The 26,343-nt window shown below is 39.7% G+C and overlaps 1 protein-coding gene across 4 annotated transcripts in view; it reads right to left on the reverse strand.

Annotated features, from left to right (window-relative positions):
• The window catches only part of STAG1 (STAG1 cohesin complex component), a 166,991-nt gene that overhangs the window by 105,905 nt on the left and 34,743 nt on the right, over window positions 1–26,343 (reverse strand). For all 4 annotated transcript variants that reach the window (XM_030280848.4, XM_072933188.1, XM_072933187.1 and 1 more), the window contains exons 2-4: window positions 21,422–21,556; window positions 13,446–13,548; window positions 4,078–4,242 (exon numbers count right to left, since the gene is read on the reverse strand). In XM_030280848.4, the coding sequence (XP_030136708.1) occupies window positions 4,078–4,242; window positions 13,446–13,548; window positions 21,422–21,450 (297 nt within the window). In that variant the 5' untranslated portion in view covers window positions 21,451–21,556. The remainder of the gene's footprint in view (window positions 1–4,077; window positions 4,243–13,445; window positions 13,549–21,421; window positions 21,557–26,343) is intronic.

A 26,343-nucleotide genomic window follows, 5' to 3' on the forward strand; every position in this document is an offset into this window, starting at 1 on the left:
TCCATTAAGGCCACTGAGAACAGACACCACAGTGGCCCTGAAGTGCCAACAGTCAGAGGTAGGGAGAACACCCAAAATTTGTTTTTGCCATCTTATTCCCTTTTTTAGCTGCCACTGTCAGGAACAGCCTGTTGGATTTTTGGTACAATCCAGTTACAGCTGCTCTGATGTTCTTAATGTCAAGGATCTTTGTAAAAACAGGTGTAATTCCTCCTGCACAAGGTAAATACAGTTCTACAGTCACTCTAATCAGGAATAAGTCTGACCTACTGCCAGAGAGGGACTTCCCAAGGCAGGGTACGCAGTGCTACAAATACAGCTTTACTTGCACAGTGAGGGAACTTCAAAGGACACAAATCCCCATGTGCCAAGATGGGCAGGTAAGAACAGTGAGGAACCCCGTTCATCCCTGATTTCTGGGAAGACAAGGAAGAACTAGTGGCACCATGAAAAATTCCATTTCAACACTAGACACTTGGAGACTTATCTTAAAATACTTGCTGGCATATAATGGAGCCATATTAATTCTGAACTATGTCTAATCAACACCAAGATTACCTTTTATTAGCTGAGCATAAGCAATTTTTAAAATTTTTTTCCCTCAAAATCAGCCTCTACTCTGTAGTGAACTGCCAACAGTTAAGGGTGACTGGTAATGCATGGAATATTGCAGAATTATCAAGAAACAGATCTGTTCATGTTTTGGTACTGAACAACTCCTGCAGTTACTGATGATGCATTCTCTCTGATGTTCCAGGGCAACAAAACCCCTTTGCAGACAAGAAAGCAGAATACTTCTATGCTTGGTTTGACCACCAGCAGTACAAACTTCATTACAGATAACTGATCATAACTCATATGAAATTTGCAGTCTGAGTCCTAAACAAAATCTGACCTCATCACAAGTTCTTTAGCTCCCTGTCATCTTAACAGCAGGGTCAGAGACCAGTGCAGAGATGTCTGAAGATTTTAGCTACTAGTCAGTCTCTGTCTGGGTGGCTCAGCTGGAAGAGCAGAGTGTCACCCAAGCCTTCATTCCCACCAGTGGGCAGCTGAGCCCATGAAAAGTGCTAATAGAGACCATTCTACCTATGGAAGTTCAGAGTAGGGAAATGTAGAGGACATAGCCATCACTATAAAATGATACAACTAAAAAATAAATATACGGAAGAGATAAGTGACAAAATGCAGAAGAGCATCATGTTTAACTATGAAAACAAAAATCACTGAAGAAGTTCTATGAACAGTCTTAATGGAGCAACAATTGAAAATGTACCTGCAGAAAGCATGAGAAGAAGGTCATGTCACACTTCATACACAGAGAGCTGCTTACAGAACAATTTCTGAACCACTAACTGTACAAAAGGTTACAGAGCAAATGAAAACCACTGACAACCATCTGATACCAACTTAATGTTGGCAACAAATAGATTTACAGAGTTCAAGCAAGACACAAGCTGCACCTCATGGCAGAGGCAAAGATTTTATGGTAAGAGCAGTCCTGGAATTATGTATACTTGAAATACAAAAAATTAAACTGATTTTATTTCCCTGGAAGAAGCAACCAGCAATAAGCCTGAAAAGCAGTAATAAATGAATCCTGCTGTGAGATCCAAAAGAGAGAAGCTTAGAAGTGAAATTGAATTAAGCAAAAGACTTTTATGAATAGGCATCACAAAGCCAGAAAATTCTAAGAACTAAAAAAAAATTCTAAAAGCAAACAGCAGGAGCAGATAGATCAGAAACGAAAGCACATGATTTCCATGTAATCTCAGAATATATTAATTGAATTTTCCCAAGTTTTCATTGCTGGCAGCAAACTTAGGAGCACTAGAAAAAAAGTATGTTCATATTACAGGGAAAGATCTAAATATTGAGAAATAATATGTTCAGCCAAATAAAAATATATGGAGCTTGTTTGAAAACTGCAATACTGACAAAATTGCTAAAACTGAACAAAAAAAAAACTGCATCAAAATAGGAAAAACAGGAATGCCAAGCATTCCTAATTGTTGCACCAAACTCTCTAAACTATTACAAAAAATACAAGTATAAAGACACTAATAAGTTTGCTTTACAGAACCTTGATTTCACATGAGATGATTGTCCAGAAGTGCAAGTTAAAAAATATTAAATCACATTTTAATTGCATTCTATTTCCTACTATAGGGTTTCTTTCATTTTTTAGGATATTTTTACCAACAGTAAATTTTTCAAAGGTGCCCAAGTAATGCATACTCCTGAAATTAGGGCTCAAGTTGTTTATGCCTGTTTGCACCCAAGGCCTTCAAATAATCATGCCTATTCCTTTCCTATTTGCATATAATCTCTCCCCTGCATAGATAGTGCTGTGTACTTTTTCTCCTGCCTGCAGATAGGGCATATGTGTGTCTATGCAGATGTCATTTGTGGATACAGGTATGTATATGTGAATATACAGACACACATCCATATACATATACAATGCATATACATGCAATATCCACATGCATATACAAATTCTCCACTTCTCAAAACATTTTCTTTGTATCTGAATTCCAAAGGTTTCTTAATACAAACATGCAGACAATTTTTTTTTTGTGTTTAATCTGCAGGAGACTTGTGTCAGCATCTCTTTTGAAATAGATAAAATGTATCAAAGTCAATTCCACATACACACAGAGTCATCAAATATCAAAGCAGTTGCTCATTCCTTTCCATTTAGCTTCTGCAAACATCAATAACTCTAAATCAACTACACTACATAAAGTATATTGTATGTTCTGTACCACAAAAAAAAAACCAGAAAATAGACTCCAGATGTTTCCTCAATTCCTGCCAAAAACAAAATTTGAAAAAGTGCTGAAAATCAAAGTTGGAAGCTCTGTTGTAAGGGGAAAAGGCATAAGGAATCCATAGCTCTGTTACAAGTAAATTTGTTCTGTCTTCACCTACTAGATAAGAAGGGTCAATCCTGAAAAAGTGTAAACACAGAAACTATGAAGAACAAAAATTCTCATTTCCTTCTTGTGTATTACTTCTTTAATATTAAATCTCATACTTTCCACAGGTTTGAGACAGAAAATTTTCAACAAATTTCTCTCATTTCCAATATTTGATTTCTGTGAGACTTAAAAGAGGATTAGGTTTAGCTACACTAAAAGTAATATTGAAATGGGACTTAGGACCTAATTTTCCTAATTTGTACTTTTCTCATGTTAGTCAGCATCAAAACAAACTAACTGATACTGCCTAAGTCCTGTGTTGTTGAAATGCAAAGTAAAGGAGATTTGCTTAAACAATCCTTCAGAGCACAAATGACTGTTGGCTTTGGACTGCATGGGCTGAAGAGTGTTTTGGGCCCATTGTTTCTCCTTTGCATATCAAACCAAGAGCTGCAGCACAGCTACTTACTAAAAACCACAAAACACCCTCAAAAACAATCTTCTGTGTAAGGTCTTGAGGTGCAACTCACCTGGCCCCACATCCTGTAAAGACCTCTGAACTGATCAAAACATAAGAGGGTAAGAAACATTTATAGAGGCAACTAGGACAATCTAATTTATTTTACAATAAATAAAAATTTGCCTTCAGGATGTGTCAACATTTTCCCTTAGGCTCAGTGGAAGTCTAGGAAAATAGTTTATCCTTCACCTGCTGTCCTGATGGGGACAGCAGGAATGCAAGTTCCAGTGCAAAGTGCTCCAAACTGCTTGTGTGAGCAGGTATTCTTGAAAAAACAAGTGAACAAAAAAGGCTTGGATCCATTATTACTTTCATACACTTTTTGCCCATTTAAAGATTGCTACAGGATATATTTTAATGAACTGCTTAATACCAACATACATCTTTAACTTAGGAGTAATGAACAAAATAATGGAGAATTTGAAACACATGACCCTGCCAGGTCTCTTGTTCTTCAGCAGGATACAGGACAGCCCTAAATCAGAACCCACTCAGTTCTGTACTTTATGCTACACAGTGTGTTGGACCAATGCAGTCATGAGAAAATACTACTGTTTACAAAAGCACAGCTTAGACTGGACTCCAGTCAGGATAACACTGAATTGTGAGGAGGAAGACAAGTAAACATTTTACCTGCATAGCACTCTTTCCCAGCTTAACCACCTCGAACAAGGTGACAGGGTCCCCTTCCCCATTCTGCTGAGGGTGGCCGTTGGCTCTCCCACGACTCGCTCCTCGAGCTCCAGCGTCGGAACGCCCCTTGTCTGCTGGGGACTTCCGGGGTTTCTTCGTGGCAGACTGGGCAAAGAAAACCAGCAGAGTGAAAGTTTATTATAGCTACATCAGAAATCACCCAGTGTTTCTTTATACACCCAGCTTATCTTTATAACCCATAAACATTACGTGGTTACACCCTCACACACATTTATACACACAAAGATCACAGGATAAGCCAGGCTGGAAGGTATCTCCAGAGGTCTCCAGCCTGACCTCCTGCTTAAGGCAGGGTCAGCTAGGAAAATAAATCAGGACTTTATCCAGTCAGGTACATATAATTTTATTTATCAGTTGTTAAGAGACTATTTAAAAGCCACTGCCAAGCCAAGGTAAGTTGTGGTTACCCCAAGACAGTGCTGAAGTCCCAATGCTGGAGTACCAGTTCATGTCAATCCCTGTATGAGTCTGTCAATCCCTGTATGAGTCTTACACAACACAGACATTGAGAATAACTGGTGATCTTAACTAATGGTCTTTCTTAAAGTTATTAAAAATATATTTGCCACATTAACATTCATTTTCTGTATTTTCATTTTCATACAACTTTTATACGAAACTGTGTACATAGTCAGGTCTTCAACTCAAATCAGCAAATTTGTACAGCCAGATGTAGTAGATCACCATAACAGTCTCTTGCTTCAAAATTTTGAATTAAAACAATTTCCCTTTGAGTCTAAATTACTTAATGTAAATTTTCTCTATATTCTTCAAAGTTTTAATTAGGTGGTATAGACACTACCTGTCAAGACTCACCTACTGAACAGTTTGCTCTGAATTTAAGTCATTTGTGAAACAGACAGAAACAATTCAGGGGAAATTAACATCAGATTTCTTACTTCTATATTCTATTCTTTCGCCCTTCTGTGAGGCAAGCAAAAGCAAAATTTGCTGCTTTCCACATAACAGGGAAGCTATTGTGAGGAATTTTGTTAAAGAAAACAACACAAAAGCAACTCAAAGATTAAATTTTGGACAATATCCTCATGGCATCGTTTACTCAAGTATATTGTCAGCTGAGCTTCTATTAATGCTTTTAAGTAAAGAACACAAAGTCAACATTTTCAGTTGCATATTGCAATGTAGACACATTGAGAATTTTACTGCAGAGGAAAGGGATCTAATTTCTTGCAGAGAGCTGGTAGAAGACGGCCCTGCAAAGTCCAGCTTTCCCCATGCTTTGAAAGGGATCACTGCTTTAAAAGGGGTGGGGCAAGAGGGCTGAAGCAAAGGGCAAGGTAGAGTGCAACTGCCTCTTGCAAATATTCAATTAAGGACTTGCATAGAAATGCAAGCTGGAAAGCTTAAAATAACGGTATGATCTCTGCGAAGTTTTCTGGATAACATTTGCACTTAGGATCAAAAGAGTATCTCCCTCAATTAATTTTTAAATATGTGCAAATCTGCCTGTAACATCAAGAGTATTATCAACATATGAAATGTTCAAGTTCTACTGAGCTTGAAAGAGACATGTGATCACTATTTATTAAAATGGGAAAGAATTAGAAGTAAATTGACTCTTTTGAGAAATATAATCCATATACTTGTCCCATCTGGGAGACAGTAAGCACTTTACCTAGCTACAAGGACTGCTAAATTAAAGCTTGAATGCAAACTGATTCCCTCCTCAGAAACTAATGCAAGCCCCCTCTACACTCAGTTTTTTCAACATGTAATTGAAACAGAGGCATTAAATGCTGCAAGAATGAAGGGAAAAGTAAGAGATGGATGTGAAATACACATATCAAAAGCGACCTTGTTAATGACAGCAATGAGAAAAGCCACCTGTTTGAGTACCTGAGCATGAGTACCATGGACACAGGCTCAAAATGTGTAATCACTAGGCATATAAATGCCCAGTTTAAATTCCCTTTGTCAGGTATCATGGGAAAAGGGAGGTGCTTTGACCAAGGCTCCCAGTCTGAACTGGAAGGGCGACATCACCACCAAGCCCTCAGAAGAGGTACAGAAAAAACTGACATATGTACTTCTGACAAATTACTGGGTAAAGTCAGGTTCCTCAGATCCAAGTAAATACCTCAATATCCTGGCGCTGAATTAGCACCAGATATATTACCGAGTCTATTTGAACAAAATTTCTCTCTGGTGTAGATTTTCTTTTGACAATGAGAACATCTCTCAGAGTGGAGAAAAATCTTGCATCTAACAAAAGCCATTGTGTATCTAAGCTGGGGTAGTAAAATCCAGATGCAGGATCTGTATTGAATCTTGCCTCTAGAGACAAAACAAGTAGACAAGATGCTCCACTCAAGACTGAAGAAAACCCAAAATGTGAACTTTCTGAGCTAGGCAAGAATTAACAGTCTTCAGGTGGAAGGACACTAGTGAAAGGGCATCCACCCCTCAGTCCTTCCACCCAGCAGGAAGCCCAAGTTCAATCTCACTCCAGAGTGTGAACAGAAAAGAAAGTCGTATATAGGTCCTCCAGCAACTGTTTTGTGCTCTCAAGTTTTGCAAGCACAAAGCACATGGCATTCCCTTAGTCATTAACACACAATACTACAATGCAGTTGTCAAACATTATTTGCACATGTCTCTGAATTTACAGCAAAAAACTGCAGGCCATGTTGACAGGCTTGAGCTTCATACAGGTGCCTGCCTCTGAGCACAAAGTTCAGTAGGAAATCCTACTTCAATGAGACCAATCAGCCACTGGAATAATCTCCCCAGGGAATCTGGGTGTTCCTCAACATTGGAGACTTCAGATTCAGCTAGACAGGCTGCTAGGGCATCTTTTCTAGATTGTGCTTTTGCCAAACAAGGTTGAACCAAATGATCTGTGAGGTCCCTTCCAACCTGGCATTCTATGATTCCATCCCAGTACAGAGACATCCTCCACACCACTGCAGCAAGTGAAGTAAAAGGCAGGACTGGTAGTACATCCATAGAAACACAGATAAGACTCATTCATGATTCAGAGCATCTGTGGCATATCTCCAAAGGCAGGGTGCTCTTGGAAGTGGAGTTGCAAAAGCTACAAATCTAAAAATTATGTTTGGCTTTGAGGATGCCAGGCACAGATAACCATGCATCCCAGAAAAGAGACATATGCACTCACAGGAAAAGGTGATCCTTCTGCAAAAAACAAACAAAACAAAAACAAAAAAAAAACCCTTTCTCTAATGCCATCAAGAGCTTCCACACAGAAATAGCCCTGCTCAAGGTTGAATGTGGCCCCAGTAAACCTGTCAGACTATCACTGGCAGCTGTAAAACAAGATATTTCCTAAGATCAGAGTGAATTTATAGCAGGTCTGCTCCCATGGATCTACCAAATGCTCATCAAGACACAGAAAAAACAGAAGCTCGAGCCCTAACAGGAGCAAAAATTGTGATTATTGCACACCATTTTACAGCTTTCAAACAGAAAGTTCCCCCCTCAATTGGGTGAATTAGGACTGCCAAAGGGAGGGATAAGCAGCATGACAAGGTAAGAATGTTTGAGGTTTGTTAATCATACACCACAAAAAGTGCTGCATGGAGCTGAGAGGCTGCAGCAGTTGCATTTGTGATTTCACTCCAAAACCCAGAACAGCTGGGCTGATGTGCCATCAAAATGGACTGAGGTGCCAAATGAAAACAGAAATTACTGATGATTTTTCAAATTTGCAACAAGAAAAGCTGGGCGTTTATATACACCAGCATTAGGAAATACAGAAGTTCCAGAATATGCCACAACTGAAGCAACAGCCAACAATGGCCATATTGATTGTCACATACCTTACCTGCTTCTTTAAGGCTTAAACAAATGCAAACAGGAAACAAAATACTCACCTTGACTGCAATTAAACTAAAATGATGACAGTTCAGGATTTTGTAACAAATTAGCTACACAATACTTGTCCTTTCATGTCTTTAAAATTACTGTGAAGAAAATAAAATGACCCACATTTGTAAAATCAATTAATACAGTGAAAATTGATTCACAGACTACAAAAAAAAAAAGGAAAAGTGGCTTGACATTTTCCATTAACTTTCCCCAAGTTGATGTGATGCACTTCATGAAGAAATAAAGGCAGTGAAATTCCTAGAGTCAGTAACTTCTAACACACCACCTGAAAACAACAACCTGTATGTGCATTCACACTGTGAATCATTTAGAGGAATGAATACCCCACTTCCCTGGGAAGGTGGAAGCAACTTTTTAACCTCCACTTGAGTAAGACTGAAGAACTTGCCTCTCCAAGGCACCAGCTCCTCAAGAAGCCCTGTGTTATAAGCTTGTGTTAAGTGGAAGACTGGTAATGCCTGAGGTCTGCATGAATTAATCTAGATTATAAAAAGACTATGACACATTTCATACCATCTTCATGATTATCTAGGGAGAAGGTTCTTGGATTCCAACAGTCCTGTGGACTGTTTTGGTCATAGAAACAAACAAAGTGCTCCCTGTGAAAAGCCTTATCCTACAAATAAAGACGGGTGCAGGTCCCCTAACACCCAGTGCACCCAGAGCTGCTTCATCTGCAGTGCTTGCAGTTTAGGACAAAAAAAGCAGAGGCAGTGCTGGGAGTGGTGGTGCTATTTTTCACTCTTATATAAAAATCTATCAAGAGCTTTCAAAGTCATCTTAAAGAATCAAGAGAGTATACTGTAAATGCCTGAATAATTTCAATTCTTCTAGCTGAAGGATTTACTACCAAAACAAGACTTATTTCCATAGAAAAATGAAGAACAGATTGCCAAAAATACAACCATCCCATCAAAAGTTTAAAAGGAAAACTTATCATGCTACAGGTAACAGGATAGAAAAGTCTTCACAAAGATGCTATCAATGCACTGCATTTCTACTGAACTACAGACTCCCTTCAGTTGTAAGGGACAGACCTAAATCATTAGGCAGGCAAGCTGAAACAGGACATGATGTAAATCACACCAACCACAAACCTCCACTGTATGAAAAGAAATTCTTCTAAGAGGATTCCTCCCTGTTATTAATCAGGACACGTATGACTTGGAATTAGAAGCAAAACTCAATCCCCTGCTGTATCTAACATCTATACTGCAAGATTAAATAAGGCCAAGAATCTGCTGCAAAGTTAAAATTTCCCGTATGAATGCAAAGATAAGGCATTGTGGTCTGTCTCCTCCATACAAAAAACTACAAAAGGACCTGAAAGCAAAGTTGTACAGGCTTTGCTTGGCACAAAAGCATCAGAAGTGCCTTGTTTCCTCTTGCTTTAAGTGGAGAAAGATAGGCTGTGGCTCTGAGTATGGGATGAGAGAGAAACCAGCAGAGATCTCCAAATTGCCACCTCTGGAACAGACAAACTGATGTTTCTCCCTGTCCTCTGAATTAGAGATGAAATCTGTCTATTCCTACTTCAAATCTGAAACACAGCCAGGGATCTCTCTCACTGCCTCAACCTCCAGCAGCTGAAGTTTAAGCCAAGCTATTCTGAGCTCCTGGGAAGGTGAGGCCAGGTAGTTTAAAATAAAGCATGCCAACAATGCTGAACAGAGTGTTTATCCAAAAGACGACACATAAAAGGATGGGTAAATAACTGATCTGAGCCTGAGCTCACTGATGTGAACGCTATACTGCATCATAAGCCCTTGGGCTTTCAAATCCCTTGTGCAGAACAGGAGAGCACATCCATACCCACGTATTTCAATAATGCAGGAGACAGAGAGGGCATTTTGGCCAATATTATTCAGGAACTTCAAGGAGAGGACTGTTAGAAGCCACTCCTTGAATAGAATTTGTTAAATTCTATTCCCAGAATTCATTAAATACATACCCAGACAGTATCCTGACATACAGCATCACAAATATGAGCATCACAAATATGCCACAGCTGGACAGGCTCAGCTCTTGGCCAGTCACTTCATGGGCATCTGCTCTACAAGACCCAGTGCTCAGAAGGGCACATGGCCAACAGGCATCCCCAGCCCCTGGAGCAGGACATGGTGCAGCTTCTGCTAAACTCACAGCAAGGGTCAGGGAGTTCAGGACAGTCAAGTTAGATTCTGAGAGCCATTCTGCATGACCAATGCACTTAATCTATTTGCTAATTGACTGTTTAGCCTACTCAGTCAAGTACTCATTAGAACAGTGTATAGAAGTGAAGGGGCTACTTGAAATGCAGCGTTTTAGAATGGAATGACTTGGATTGAAAGGAAATATTAAAGATCAGCTAGTTCCAAGTGGTTTAGAAAGTGAAGGTACCCCCATAGCATTCTCACCATTCTCTATGAATGGTGAGAATACCTCACAGTTCTCTATGAACTGAACAAGTATTTGCTACAAAAGGCACTTTTTCAAATGAGCATCATCTTCTTACAAAGGCCTCAAAATTACAGAGAATGTCTTTCTTTGGAAAACAATCTGGAAAATCCTCTTATAGTGGTATAAAAGGTCAAGTCCCTTCTGTGACACTCAGCAGAAACCTGTTTAAAATACATACATATATTTAATGTAATATATTCTATGCAGTTCTGTAATTGGATCATGCAGCACAAAATAAAGTCCCTTTCCAAAAAAGGTCAGTATGTTTATGGCAGATGTGCCACTGTAGCCGTGATGGCCTAAGGACATCAGCAAATCTGCATTTGCAGGAAGAGATTAAATCTTATTAGATCATAATATTTAAGTTAGAAAAAAATCCCAGCCAGAGAAGTCAGAAGAGCCTTTGGGCTCCCATTCTTCAGGTCTGTAACAGAAATTAAAATCATCTAAGCTAAATCTCAGTTAAGGAAACTATTTCTGAACTTAACTAAACCTTTTAATCTGTTTCATATCTGACAATAAAAGTAGATGGTACCTGTGAAGGAAACAAACACCATGGTAGTGAGGAGTTGGGGGGAAAATGTCAGAGCTGCACTTCCTGTAAGAACCAGGCACTTCCCCTGAGGGAAGTGGCTGGGCTGGCAACATAGTTTGATAAAGCAATACAATTACCAAGTCCCTGGCTTTTAACATAAAATAATGCTGTAAATTCAATTGCCTAGATTAGCCTTTCCAAGGTTTTTGCATCTATCCCCTAGTCATTAGAGTGGTTTTTTGCTTTTGAGGCTTCTTTTCCTTTTTTAAGAACCAAGGGAGAAATTTATCATGAAGTAAAATGGAATAGGCACCTAAGAGAGGCTGTGCAGTCTCCAGCCTTGGTAGTTTCCAAAATCAAACTGGAAAAGCCATGAGCAATGTGGTCTGATCCCAAAGCCGACTCTGCTCTGACTAGAAGGCTGCAATGAGATCTGCTGAGTCCCATTCCATAAACAATCATATTGCTTTTCCTCTCTGAAACTCTTCCAGTCCTAATATACGCTTTCCTGAGATTTGGGATGGAGGTCAAAAGGGAAAAAGAAAGTAGAACTGAGCAAAGTCTTCCAAATTTTGACAAACTACAGTTTTATAAAGGATACTGTATTTGTTTCATTCTCTATTTTCTTCCTCTAAGTTTTAAGACTGGATTTGGGGTTTTCTGATCCTCTTAAGCATTAAGATGAAGCTTCCACAGAATTCCCCCTGATAACCCTATGGTCTTACTCCTTAGCAGCAGCAGTCAGGTCACAGCCCCCATCAATTTGTGAATGAAGCAATGGCTGCTTCCTCTGCATGTTCATCACTTGACAATCACACCTAATGAGCCTGAAGTTGTTCAAAGCAAAATGAGCAATTCCTCCCCTAGAAACCTGATAGCAGGACCAGCAGAGTGCTTCAGCAAATGTTCCCATAGGAGCTACTAATAAAGTGAAGCAGAGGAATGAGAAATGCTCTTTGTTAACATTCACCTTTCCCTTCCAGTGAGTATGTGCTGGGTACAAAATAACCCATGTGTTGCTATAACTTGAATTCATATATTGTGACAACATTCTGGATTAGCAATCAGGTTGCACCAACCTGCCTTTTTTTAATTAGAGTTACAAAACCCCATAGATTTGCTAATGAAATATTCATAAGATAATTTTTCATTTTAGCCTTTGCTTACAAACTAAGTAAACAGATAAGCTGTTCGTTTCAAACACTTCTTTAAGGCTTGCTCTGAAGAGGCTTCATGTTCATGAGTAAATCCATTTATCTGATGAAGAATATATGCACCACAGGAAAGCGTTTGAGAGCTTTCAACAAGGAAGACAGTGTGCCCAGAAAAGATCAGGATTTAAAATACTGGCACCCTGACTGAGTCCAGAGACTGTGATGCAGATTGAAAATCCACAGTAAAGAGGAATTTGCTCCAGCTTGGCCAGGATGCCTGAGAGAGTAACACATGGATCTACCCATTCTTACATCCTCACCAAGCCCATGGTTTGAGATAAGCCTTAGAATCAAAGCCCTCAGGGTTAAAAAAAAAAAAAAAAAAAATCTCTATCTACTAGTGTTATATAGATATATGGCACATTCATATTGTGACTTTATTCACAGAGCAACACTGAGGCTGAATCAAACTCATTTATAACAAATACACAAGTTCCCACCAAGTCTTACTCCACACTGTGTACTTCAAGTGATACAGCCAAGGGAACAAAGATGGAGGACAACATGACATACAGAACTTTCCCTTTATTTTCCAATAAATTGTCTATTTTATAAAATAGATTAAAATAAAAGAGAAAGCCTCCCTAATACCCATGTAATAGAGAACTGTTCCTGTATGTTCCTACTGACAGGCCAGCAGAGACAAAGACAACCACATCACCTGCTGCACTATGCCAGGGAATATGTTGAAGCTGCCAGTCAGTAAACAGAATGCAGTGTATGTCAGTCACATGACTTTTAAAGGTGTTAATAGATTCTCATGAATCTAGTAAATATCATGCTGTAATTCTTCCACTCACATTAAGAGATTATCAGTAATAAAAGGATGGCTCAAATGTAATTTGTCACTTAAAGTCCATTACAACTTTCAGGAAGAAAGTGGTTGTACTTACCAAGGTTATTCTCATATCTGGAAGAATGTTGTAATGACAATAATAACAAAACTGTATTGTTCATGAGAGCAGCTAGCAAAAGAAAAATTAATAGCTATTATGACATAATTTTAATGTCCTTTTTTAAAGACTCCAAACATTGTTTGCACATCAATTTGATGAATATTTCATATGACAAGTCTTCATAAAGTCTGACACAGGACTCATTAAAAGCCTATTTATGTGACCACAACGTGATCAGATGAAAAAGAGTCTCAGTCAATTATAAATAGATGCATAACAAAACAAAAATAAATTAAACAGATGCATAGCAAAACCAAAATAAATTACACATACTGGAGGCCTGCCGGGTCGGCCCCTTTTTCTTTTTCCTTTGACTTCTGCTTCTTCAAGCTCACTGCCAGCATCTGAATGTGCAGTAGTTTCATTTGTAGAATCCCTAGGGGAGAAAAACATTATATAAACTCAAATTATCTGAAATCAACTAGTAGTCTGTAACTGACCAATTAAATACTCAGTCCTAAGCCAGAAAACAAATAAACAACAAAAGACTTTAAAAGGCTTTCTCCATTTATTCTGCAAACCAAGGAAATGAGCATTGCTAGCCCTGGCAAAAGGCATTCCCTTTTCATCAGCTGCAATGCCATTTTATTGACTGGGATTCTTTAAATTAATTTTCATTTGAAAACATGTGATCTTCAAAAGTGGCTATATTAACCAGGACATGCTCAATTCATCAATCCCAGAATGTATTCACTACCAAGAACTTCCCTCTACTCTTTGTAGCTGCTTCTGAGCTGTTGTCAAGGCCCCAAGAGCAATGTGCAGTCCAATCCAGCTGTCTCATCACTAGCACAGTTACACAAGGTTCCACACAGCTCTCAGTCACACCCCAAGACAAGGGGCTTTGGCAGCTATTAATAAAGAGGATTCATCCTGACTGTGAGGTCCAAACCCAAAAACTCCCTTTGACCTGACAACATTTATAACTTTTGCAATTAGAAAAATATTTTCACTTGTACAATGGAAAAGCTTTGACATAGTTTAACTCCTGTTAGCAGAAAAGCCCAAACTATAATTTCTCATTTGTTGCCATTTCAGATTTAAGTTCATGATAAGAAAAAAAAAATTCACTCATTTTCACCACCCCTCCCACTCAGAGGCACAGGTACTTCTCTGCCTTCCAAACAGACATGGTTGCTTGAAGAAATTCAGATTGTAATTGATCTTTTGAGGCATTAGACCTTGCTCAAGAGCGGCTCACATGCAAAACCACACCTGTTACTGATGGGTTTTATTTTTACTGTGCAAGACCACCAGAGCAGCAGATCTCTATAGATTTCAGTTTACAACTAGCAACATTCTAGGGTACTCAAGGATGGGTCAAGTGTAGTTATAATCATAGACTTCTTTAAATCCAAACTAATTTCCTTGAAGTGAAAGGAGTTCAGCTGCTATTCAACTTGACAAAGGGAAGGTGAAAACCAGACCTATTCCATAATTTATAGAGCCTCAAACATCAACAACAGCATTAGTGATCTGCTCTAGAGAGACTGAGACGCTCCAGCAAGCAAAGATCTACACAGATCTTCCACTTTGTCTGAGGGTTATTTTGTATTTTGCTTTATAGATCAGGAATACTTCACAAATTTGTTGTATCATCAAGAAAGCTATTTAATAATGCAGAAACATATTATTGTATCAAAACTGGGAATGTTCTCATACTCCTCTTTTCTGAAATGACAGTATTGTCTAGGTCTGCTCTCACTCAAGTAATTCTGCAGAACAATGATGAATTTCTAATATTAAGATATTGTTTTCCAAGCTTTTTCTATTTGCAAACATAAAAACACCAAGGGGTCTACAGAATCTTTTACAAAAGCTAGAATGCAGAAGAATATCTATTAAATCTCTTTTATTGAGAGTCACTTCAGTGGATTATCTCTAGATACTCTATACACCCCAGAAAATCAGGCACCCTAGATGAAAAACCACTATTCAAATGCATTTGAGTTCACAAATTACATGCTTGTAATGCAGTACCTCTACAAAATACTGAAAATGTAGCTTTTTTTGTGATACAACTAAAAAGTAGCTTTTGCACTTCATAAAATACAAAATCTGAAAAACTTAGCACCAAGCTATGTATTTGGAAAAACACCCAAAAATTTAAAAAGCCTAAAACCAAATAAAAGATACCCCAAAGAGAGTTCAAAATTGTTTGGTAGATTAGGGCCGCAGCAGAGAAAAGTAATGCAGTAAATATAGCTGAAAAGATGCTTATGCAGATGGGTGTATCCAGCCTTTACTCATATAGCTCATCACACTGCAAGTCAATTTAACAAAAATACACACTGGCTACAATGGCAATTTTAACAGATTTTGAATATAGAAGTAAGGAACCCCATAAAAATATTTGCTCCCTTCTGTTGCTGGAGAGTAATTAAAACCATTCTCAATTGCTCTCTCTAAAAATAAAACCCCAAAGCTTTTCTCTCTGGTCTGCTCAGATCCTTACTGGAAAAGTTCCAGGCATGGTGTGTCTATCTAAACAATACCCTCATTCTGGAGGAAACACTGTGCTTTGCTAGCTTATAAACTTGCACCCCTAGGATCATCAGGATAAAGATTTCTCTCTATTAAAAACAGATTCAGCAATCCTCCTAGGCAAACATCTCAAACCCTCCCCTTGAAACACCAGAGCTATATAAATAAATTAAACTTTACTACTACTTCACATGCATCTACTCCACAGAGAATTTGAATTTCTGCTGATTTACAGTCTCAGTCCAGTCTAGCAAAACCTCCAGATAAATTTGTCTATTTAGTTCTGGAAGCTTCAAATCTTTCCAAACACTGCATATGGAAGGAACAGTTAAGTTATTAACCACCTTCTATTCTTTGCCTTACACCAACTGTTGTTTTAAACCTGATTCTCTTATTAAACCTGATTCTCTTAATATTCTTCTGGTAAAACTTCTCTGATTTGTTGGAAGCCTCTTTGGCCATTTCCCTTTTTGGGAAAAGCTCAGTAAATTAGTACTTAGGGAAAGATTCACCTAATCTAAATTAGAGACATATGCAGTGCAGAAAATCTTAATGTACAAGATACCTCATGCTAAGGTCAGCGTCCAAAACTGATAAGACAATTTAAGTCTTATAAATTTTGTTTTCTCTCCATTGATGGTAAGGTGATCAAGACAAGCAGCTTGACTATAAATGGTTCAAATTATACAAAAAACTCTCACCCTAACAACATGTGAAGAAGAAAGGAAACTTCTTTCCAGCAAAGGATATATGTAAGGAGCAAGGGGAAAACATCAAAACCTAGGTTCCCTTCAATCCTCACATTATTTGGAGTAAGGAGACAGGATCAAGGACAACCTCCTTGATCCTGTCTTTAGCTGGCTTCGTATTAAAATAAACATAATTTCAAGCAGCGAGGAATTCTGTTTTAATCATCTAACTCCTGCACACACAGGTCCTTCCAGTGTGGCTGTGAGCCCTTTCAGTTTGGGAGGTATTGCCTCTTGCTTCTGCCCCAGCCTTGCAGCTGCTCTGGGTACACACTCATGCCCCTTTTCCTCTTACTTCTGAACTCAGAGCAGCAGTACAGCATCTCCTAACTGCCTGCAGCCCTGTCAGTTTGTAACACGCAGTGAGAGAAGCAGCTGGCCAGCATCCATCTCCCTCATTCCCTACACGTCACAGAACTGCTAAGAAGTAATTTATCTGGTGGCAATTAACCACATCTTAATAGACCAGAATTATCTTATCCTCATTCCACATGTGTGTGACTAGGCACCTGAGGGGGAAACTTTGGTTTAGTCATAATCTCTCCTTCCTGAAGCTGTTGTGAGGGAAGATAATCTGGGGCTAAGGAAACCTGCCTCTTCTAAGTAGAGCTGGAAGTGCCTGAAGCTAAGCCTTTCCTCCCTTAAGACTCATTTGAAGTGACAGGGACCTGAGAGAATTTGACAGAGGTGGGAGGGGACCTACAACACTGGAGTGAACAGAGAAAAGGAGGCATGTGACACCCCCTTTTCTGGGCTCAGGTATACTCTGCTTTGCTTCCTGATTTCTGTGGTAACTAAAGCATCCTAGGAAAGTGGCAGCAACTCCAGGATCCCTTCTAAAAACTCCAGATATTATTCCAGATTTATAATTACTAATCCTTGAACCTATCAGTGTTAATGAAGAATTACCATATTACTGGACAGCCCTTTACCACGTCATGCTTCTGAAAAACATGTTTCCACTAACACAATAAATTTCACACCTCTCTAAATCAAACTAAAATGAATTTACCTTTCTTCTCCTATTCCACATAGTCCTAGCTATAGTGGTTATATACTATGCCCCTTAAAAAGCATACCACTACCACAGCAAAAACCTGTGTTTATGTTTCAGGTTTTGTTAAAAAAGGAACCAAAACACTTCTATAAGCTTTTATAGCTGAGGGGCTCGACATTCTGGCAGAGATAAATTCAGTAATTGCTATCACCAGATTCAGCCTTGTGAAAAAAAGCATTCATGAAGAAAAATGGCTAAATGAAAAGGCTCATGAATCATGGATGAATCAGTTCTCACGACTGATCTTCAAAAATCTAAGGAGCAAATATGAGTCATGTCACTGAGAGAAGATTTATACCTGTCCATTACACAGATCAAGTACACCAAATGTTTTCTCCAAACATCTGAAACACCAGTAAGTGAAATCCTGTCTTCACCGTGCTCTGAAGCCACTTCTATGAATCTAGAAAGGTTAAGGGATCTCCTTTCATGCTCCCTCAACAAAGAAGAATTTGGGAGGGAATATATGATATGGTCCTCAGCAATGTATATTAACATATCAAATTGGCTTGAGGACTGTTTGTTCTAAGAAGGTAGCCAAAAAGATTACAAAACATTACAAAAAAGTAGAAAATAAGCACAGGAATGGGAGATTATAATAATCTTTCATATAATTCATTTAAGAGCTAGCAAGGAAACATTGGTGTTCTGTGTGCAACTTGACTGTGTCTTCCCAAATTCATAAATGTGTGAAGCTAATACTCCCTAGCCCAAAAATTGTTTCAGGTTTCCTCACCCTTAGCCAGCACTCTTCCTGATGACAGCCTGACTGGGACCTTCTGAATTAGAATTTATCACTTTCTTTCATACTTCATCCACATTGGCCAATGTTCTGAGCCAATGATTGGGAGAGTCCCAAAACATTTATGTGCACATCATGCTAAGTTCTTTGAAAATTAATTATGATTTCTTGCTCATAAGCAATCAGAACTGCTGCGTCTCCCCCTCGAATCCACAGGAACAGAACCCCTGTGGACCCCGGCCAGCTGGGCAGTGGGGCGAGTCAGGCAGAGGGAAGGAACTTGTTCTTGGATCCCAGGGGGCTTGGAGAAGCTCCCACGTGAGTCCAAAGACGAGCTGGTCCCACAAGCAAAGGAAAGAGGCACTCTCCCTCAGGATTAGTTCCAAAGTTTAATGAGGGCCTGGAGAGATCGCAGACCACACCTGACCTCGAAGGACATCCAGAGCAAGAGAGAGTGTCCCAGCCCAGAGCAGCCAGATATTGGGGGGGGGGGGGGGGGGGGGGCGGGGAAACCTGAGCAGCCACTGGGGGAAGGACACGGGAGTGGCTCTCTGGGGGCAAGGCCTCAGAGTGACCACTGAGGAGGGGGTGGGGGAGGAGTCCCAGAGCCATGGTCCAGTAACCTGGTGACCCTGCCAGAAGGATCTGGACAAAGGGGAAGGGTCACCAGGTGATGGACACATCACCTGGGGGGAGACAGAGGGATGGGTTGGGGTTTGATTGACATACAGGTACTGATGGGAAAGTTGGGATGAACCAAACAGATACAAAGAGGGGATATGGAGGGAAAAACCATTATGAGGGGATATACAGTGCAAGCACAACTCTACATAAAACTACATTTATTGTTGAGGATGACATCTCTCCAACACTTCATAGAGTAGCATTAAATGTTTACCAACTTTACCAGAAAAAAAAAACATTATTGTTTTCTCAAGCTCTTCAATTTGCTTAATATCAGTGGCTCTAACTAAAGAATATGCTGCTATATTTAACATCCCTCAGGTTTTTGAGCTGGTGCATAGAGTTACCAAATCCATTAATATGCCCTTTTTAACCTTAAAATCTGTGATATTCCATTCACTTTGTAAGTCCATCTGGGTTCTTGAAGTGGGAATGCAAATATCTCTTTCCGACCACCACAGATTCTCCTAGCTTTTTGTTCCTGGTATATTTCACAAACATTCCCTCACTTCTTGAATGTGGCAAATCCAGGAAATATGAACCAAGAAAATGTTCTTCTGCAACTAATCCCTAAGCTAACAAGAACCCCCTCAGGCTGACACTCCCCCTCAGTGCTGCCCATCAAGGTCATCCCCAGCTTTAGCCTGTACTCATCCACAACTACATTTTTTTAAAGAGATTTTAAAAACACAAGAGAAAGCTGTAATGCAAAGCATGCCATTATTAAAGTCAGACAAATTTCTTTTTAATTGTCCAACCATTCCGTTTCTTAAACAACAGGACTTGAAATCTTAGCTTGGAACGCCACCCAACCCTGATAAACTGGGGTTCCTTCACACCCACAGATAAAAAAAAAAAAAACAGAAAACATTCCAAACAAAAATAAATTAACATTAGATAGTTACCAAATGTACGGCACAGGTGCCTGGCACTGGCAGCAGGGTGGTGAAAGAGGGAGCTCTGTGAGGGCACGGTGCAGGGCCCTGTGAGGGCACAAAGGGCTCTGTGAGGGCACAGCGGGGGATCCTGTGAGGTGTGAGGGCATGAAGGGCTCTGTGAGGGCACAGTGGGGGATCCCGTGAGGTGTGAGGGCACAAAGGGCTCTGTGAGGGCACAGTGGGGGATCCCGTGAGGTGTGAGGGCACAAAGGGCTCTGTGAGGGCACAGTGGGGGATCCCATGAGGTGTGAGGGCACAAAGGGCTCTGTGAGGGCACAGTGGGGGATCCCGTGAGGTGTGAGGGCACAAAGGGCTCTGTGAGGGCACAGTGAGGGATCCTGTGAGGTGTGAGGGCCCGAAGGGCTCTGTGAGGGCACAGTGGGAGATCCTGTGAGGTGTGAGGGCACGAAGGGCTCTGTGAGGGCACAGTGGGGGATCCCGTGAGGTGTGAGGGCCCGAAGGGCTCTGTGAGGGCACAGTGAGGGATCCTGTGAGGTGTGAGGGCACAAAGGGCTCTGTGAGGGCACAGTGGGGGATCCCGTGAGGTGTGAGGGCACAAAGGGCTCTGTGAGGGCACAAAGGGCTCTGTGAGGGCACAGTGGGGCGGCTCTGTGAGGGCACAGTGGGGCGGCTCTGTGAGGGCACAGTGGGGCGGCTCTGTGAGGGCACAGTGGGGCGGCTCTGTGAGGGCACAGTGGGGCGGCTCTGTGAGGGGAGCCCGTGCTGGAGCAGGCCAGGCACCCACACTGAGTCATGAGGGGATAGGGTGGGATGAAAGGTTAAAGGTGAACTTAGGTAAGGGCAGGGGTAGAAGGAACACCTGGAAGGTTTTGTCTTTGCTTCTCACCATCATCCAAACCCTTTTTAATAAGCAATAAATTAATTTTCTCCAAGCCAAGTCCATTAGGTCTGTTTTGATTTCTCTGTCATTACCTCACCCCATGAACTTCCTCCCTTTGTGTGCTCTCCCTGCCCTGTGAAGAGCAGGTTGCAGTCTCTAAAATTCCTTCTTAATTCTAGTTGATTTACTCTCCAGCTCCTCCTATTATAGACTTTCACTCTGTTCTTCCCAGCAGCTCACTTTATCCAAGCACAGCTATGTTCCCATGCACATTAGCCACTCCTATATCCCAGCAGGACCAAAACATGTTCATGACACTTACTATCTTCAACTGCAGCAGGCAAAAGCTTTTTGCACAATAAATTCAGCTCACTGTAAGAAAATACACAACTGGAATAGACAATATGGTGTGAGAAAGTACTCAACTGGAATACACAATACAACCCATTATGACCAAAACCAATAAGTGCTGCTGAAATCTCACAACATTCTGAAGCATAAAAGTAGCAAAGACCTTGTTTTGCTTTCCACAGCAAAGTTAAGTCTCCATATATAGAAAGAAATACTTTTTAGATTAAGTGTTTTGCAGGTTTTTTACACAGTTTTTCAGCACATGAAAACACAGGAGGCCTGGAACAGTCACACTAACATGCACTTCTTTCAAGCTTGTGCTTTATCTTCACAATCACCTCTCTGTTTACCTCAACCTTTTTTAAAGCCAAGATTTTAAATTTAGAGAGAAGCATATACTCACTGTAGTACTGGCAAATCTGAAGTAATCATTTTTGCAGCACTCTTGGAAGTAAGAGCTACATAGAAGTTCTTCTCAAAGTTATTCTAAGACAACTACTTGGAAACCTCTTTCATGAAAGCAATGTCAAAGTCCAGTCTGTAAGAGACAGAAAAAAAAATTTTAGATGTGACTCCAAAATAGTAATACATTGAATAAAACATGCTGTCAACAAAAAAGGACAATTTTGAAGTAGCACCACTATTAAACCACAAGAACTACAGAATGAATGACCCCAAAACCGCTTAATCATATTGACCCCAAAACAGCTTAATTACATTGTTGAGTTCTGTTTTTACATTTCTGTATAGGTAACTTCGTGCAATTAAATAAAAATTTAAAAATAAATGTTCTGCATTACCTCCCATACTTGTTTACCACATATATAGGTGTTTAAATGGCACTACACCTATTCAGTCAGACCCTCAGGCTCACAGCTTTGTGTGACTGAACTTCACAAAATAGTCAGAAGCTGTGCAAGGGTCTAACTGCAGCAGAAGCTATTTTAACTTAATGAAACTGAAGTTGTAAGTTTAAATAATAAAGTAGACTGCATCTGTGGTGTCACTACACCCACTAGTAACATTTCTTTACCCAAAAGACTAGCCAAGGAGCTGACTAATGGCAGCAGATGTGACTTTACCATTAAATAATGGCACAATGTGACAGATTCAATAATCTTCACTGTAATAAAACACAGAACTGCCATCCTAGTCTTCCAAGAAAAGAAAGTTCTGGAGAAACAAAGTAGATTTGTTTCAGTCTCCCCTTTTACACATCCTGGAGTAATATAAAGAGCTGCATGCAGCACTGCAGTTCAGCAATGGCAAGGAATACCAAGGACTCAACTGTGTGTTTTTGAACCATGGGATATGTTCAAACTCTTTTATTTAAATATTTACTTCCTCTTGATGGGCATTTTTTTTCCTGTGCAGTAGTAGCTTTGCACAAGGCAGGAGGAAAATCCAGCCAGGAAGAGCTAATATAACCTGCACCAAATAGAGGAGCTAAATGAAAGTGTACCCTTCTAAACAAATCAGTACAGCATATAAAGTATAATTTCCATCCTAATACACACAACCCCAGTGTTTATTTACCAACTGTGCAGAATGAACAGACTTTTTTGCTTCTTCATATTACACTTCCAATTAGACTCACAGTTGCACACAACTAGTTCTTCCAGTACTTACTACTTTGTGCTACCAACAGTTTTACTTAGTGCCTTATCATGAAATTTACATTTTTGTATACCATATAATTAGCAAGCCATTTTGTTGCCAAACACATGTTAACAAACGAAGTCTGTTTGGAGCTAAAACCACGACTCAGCATTAATGGTTTAAAGGGGCCAATACACTTGGCTGGTGTAAAAGCTCTCCAGTTTCACTATGAGATAGAAGTTAATCTGAGTTCTCCTAGAACAAAAATGTCATCTATGCTATTTGTGCTATTTCCACAAACTCTTCTTCATTAAAGACACTGCTCATTACTGTGTTTCAAAAGATGCAATTGCTCCTAACAGGGCAATGACATATCCAGTCCACAACATAAAGCAACCACAAACACAGCATAAAATCAAATTAAGTTGTGAGTTGACTTCCTATATGAAAAAATAAAGGCAATGTTCAGATCTCTGAAACGGAGAAGTTTGCTACAACTGGAACAAGACTGAAGAAGTAGTCTCACATAAACACACATGCTTATGCTAGCTGGATGTAAAAAGAAACCTATCAATCTTGGACCTTCAGATTATGTAATTCTAGCAGGATTCATGGCAATCTTACTTTCCAGAAAAGCTTTCTGAAGAAGTTCAAGGAAATTTATGTGTGCTCCAGGTGAGGTATCTTCCACAGACTTTTAAGGCTTCCTGCACAACTGCTATATGGGATTTCTTTTCTTAATTTTCCTTTTTAACCTAATCACCCTTCCCAGCTGTTGGTTGTGCATGCTCAGATGTAATTAGCAGCATTCAGCTGCTCTAGGGAAGTGCTCTCACACACACAGAAAAGGACACTTGCTCAGAGATACCTTATTTGAAAAGCAAAGTCCTGACTTGGAAGTATGGAGTAAAGGGTGTAAAGAGCCAGAAGTAAACAGAAGACCAAGGCAGCTGGATCCACAGTGCTGGGGCAGAACACCTGACACCAGGGAACTCCAAGGGCCTGTGCTGCTTCATCCCTGTCCTTATGCTAAAAAGGAAACTGCTGCTAAAACAGGACTGGAAGAAGCCACCCCTCTGTGGTAAAGTTCAGACTGGATCATCAGAAGACAACAGTTACCCTCCTACACTCTTGTATTAATACAGCCAGTGCATGACAAAATACAAGAACTGTTTGACACCTGTGGAAAATTCATTGATCCTTATGGACTACACAAATATGAACCTTCATGGTTTTTTTTTTTTTTATTTGTTTTAATAGAATAAATACCTATTTCTGAAAGATTATTTTCTTATAACCAGAAAAATCAAACTTTCCCTTTTTCTCTCCTTCCACCTGAGAACAAAGTCATCAATAAAAAACATCCTGAAAACTTGAGACTATTTTCTCCAGGACTATCACCTGGCCTGGAGAACAGAACAGGAGGAGGAATACTTCATACTTCAGCATTTGGAGTTAAATAAACACAAATAGTCCCTTAACATGCAGTCAACTGCTTATTTTAGTTTAGAAAAAAAGTCTGATGTTTTCATTCAATCCCAATTATAATGACCTTTGTACCTTTGCAGCTTTGAACCTACACCTCTATATTTTAAGATTACATAAATTTATGCTGGTCCAGTTCAAATTACCTATAGAGGAATATAAAACAGGCAGTAGAAGATACCATTTAGTTCAAACATACAATGGGAAACAAGTAAATGTTTCCCTTTTTTGCCTGTTTTCCAAGCATGCACAGTAATCAGGGCAGACATGACAACCATTATATAAAACTGCCTTTATAAAAAACATATTTTCTAGTAGATTGTCTGGCTTATTATAGTGTTTCTTCAATAACAATCTCATAATGAGCTCTGTTTTAAAAAGATGAGGATTTTACAACAATTAATCCAATACATGCATTCTATCAATATTTCCTGTAGTTTTTACTAACACACAAACCTACCCATATTTTTTGCAGTCCTTGGGTTGTTTGCCTCTCCAGGGCTGAAGTAATCAATCCATTTTAGCCAAAAACCAAACAAATTAAAAGATTGACAACATCCTGACAGAGTCCTTCCAAGCAACTCTGATAGCAACAAAACCAAATCAAGTTAAACTAACTTTAATGTAGACTAGGTACCTACATCTTATAAAGTTGAACCAAAACTTAAATAACAAAGAAAATAAACTACTTAATCTACAGTCAGTACCTTATTAATTCAATTGCCTAGAAGACACCCAAAACAAAAGGTAACAGGCATTAGGCTGACTTCTAATACAAAATCCTTTCCTTGTTGACCGAATCACCTTAACCTTCCCAAGTACAAAATACAACAGCTCACACAAATGAAGCAATGTCCTCTACAATTAACTGGTCATGCCTTTACCCCCTTCCTTCATTTCCCATTTCCAGTGAACCAGCTCTCTCCCTCAGTGCTCCCTGCTGGAGTACATGATGGTGTGTCACTCCTGCACAGCATCAGAAAACAAGACATGGAAAACTCTAGTTTTTCATAGTTTAGAGACAACATTTGTCCCCTCAATATTCTTGCCCAAAACTTGCATCTGACTACTAGGAAAAGGCATCAGCACAAACAATAATCCTGCGCTGTACACCCAAGCAGAGCTTCCATCAACCAGGTGAGAGAGAAGAGAGGATCAGATGCAGGCAGATAAATTCTTACTTTCACTGCTTTATCCAATGTCTTGGGCACAACATGGAAGCCCCTCCTACCCAGCTACCCATCTGCAAAGTAGAAACAGTGTCTAGAAATTGCAAACATGAGTTCTAAATCCGGCAGAAACAGAAAAATCAGCAGCAGCAGCTAACCTTGTAACAAATTTACCAAATGCCATGATGCATTTGCATCACTCAGGAATTTTTGTTTGCTCTGTATTAAATATTCTATAAGCATAAGCTTTATTTCTGCTAAAGGTTTGGAACTTGAAACATATTAATTCATGTTGACCCTACAGTCATTTGATCGAAAGCCAAATTAATCACCACTCCCAGCTCTGATTTTGAAAGGACATAGTATCATTTAAAGCCAAACAAAGCATAATGTTCATTCAGCCCATCTTTAAAATAATTTAATTAAAGTTCTGTGCACAATATATATCGCACTCTATCACATTCTAATAAGTACTTGAACCAAAATTGAAAGCCCAAGTGATAGAAAAATTATCACTGAGCAGTAGTGAGTTCCTCACTGCTTATGGTGCATAGCAAGCTCTCTATGTGGTCTGCAGCATTCCTAATCCAGTCAAACCATGACAGAAGGAGGAAGTATAAGCATAAACTAGGCTAGCACAGCATGGCCATGCTTCACTTCCTACACCCATCAAAATCATCCAGGATATATTATTAGTAGTACCCCACATCCCTCTCCAGTGTTTCTCTGCTGTTCTTGTTAGCCATTTCAGTACAACCAGCAGTGGCACGGCACTGTCAAACACAAAACCCTGGGAGAGCTGTTTGACACACAGATGCTTGTGCTGCTGTTCAGAGGGACCTGGGCAGACTGGAGCACTGGGCACACAGGGATGATGTGAAGTTCAATAAAATGTACAGCCAAGAACCACACAGCAAAGACCCGTACACGAAAGTGGAGTATTTAGCAGATGCATATTATCATTGACTTAAGTTTCTTTTGTCTTCCATTGTTTACAGGTATCACCAGACATTTTACCCATACCTGCGGGATCAAAAACTACCTTGTGGCAACCACTAGCTGTCCATTTAAA

This window comes from Taeniopygia guttata, chromosome 9 (genome assembly GCF_048771995.1).
Source record: "Taeniopygia guttata chromosome 9, bTaeGut7.mat, whole genome shotgun sequence".
NCBI classification, from domain to species: domain Eukaryota; kingdom Metazoa; phylum Chordata; class Aves; order Passeriformes; family Estrildidae; genus Taeniopygia; species Taeniopygia guttata.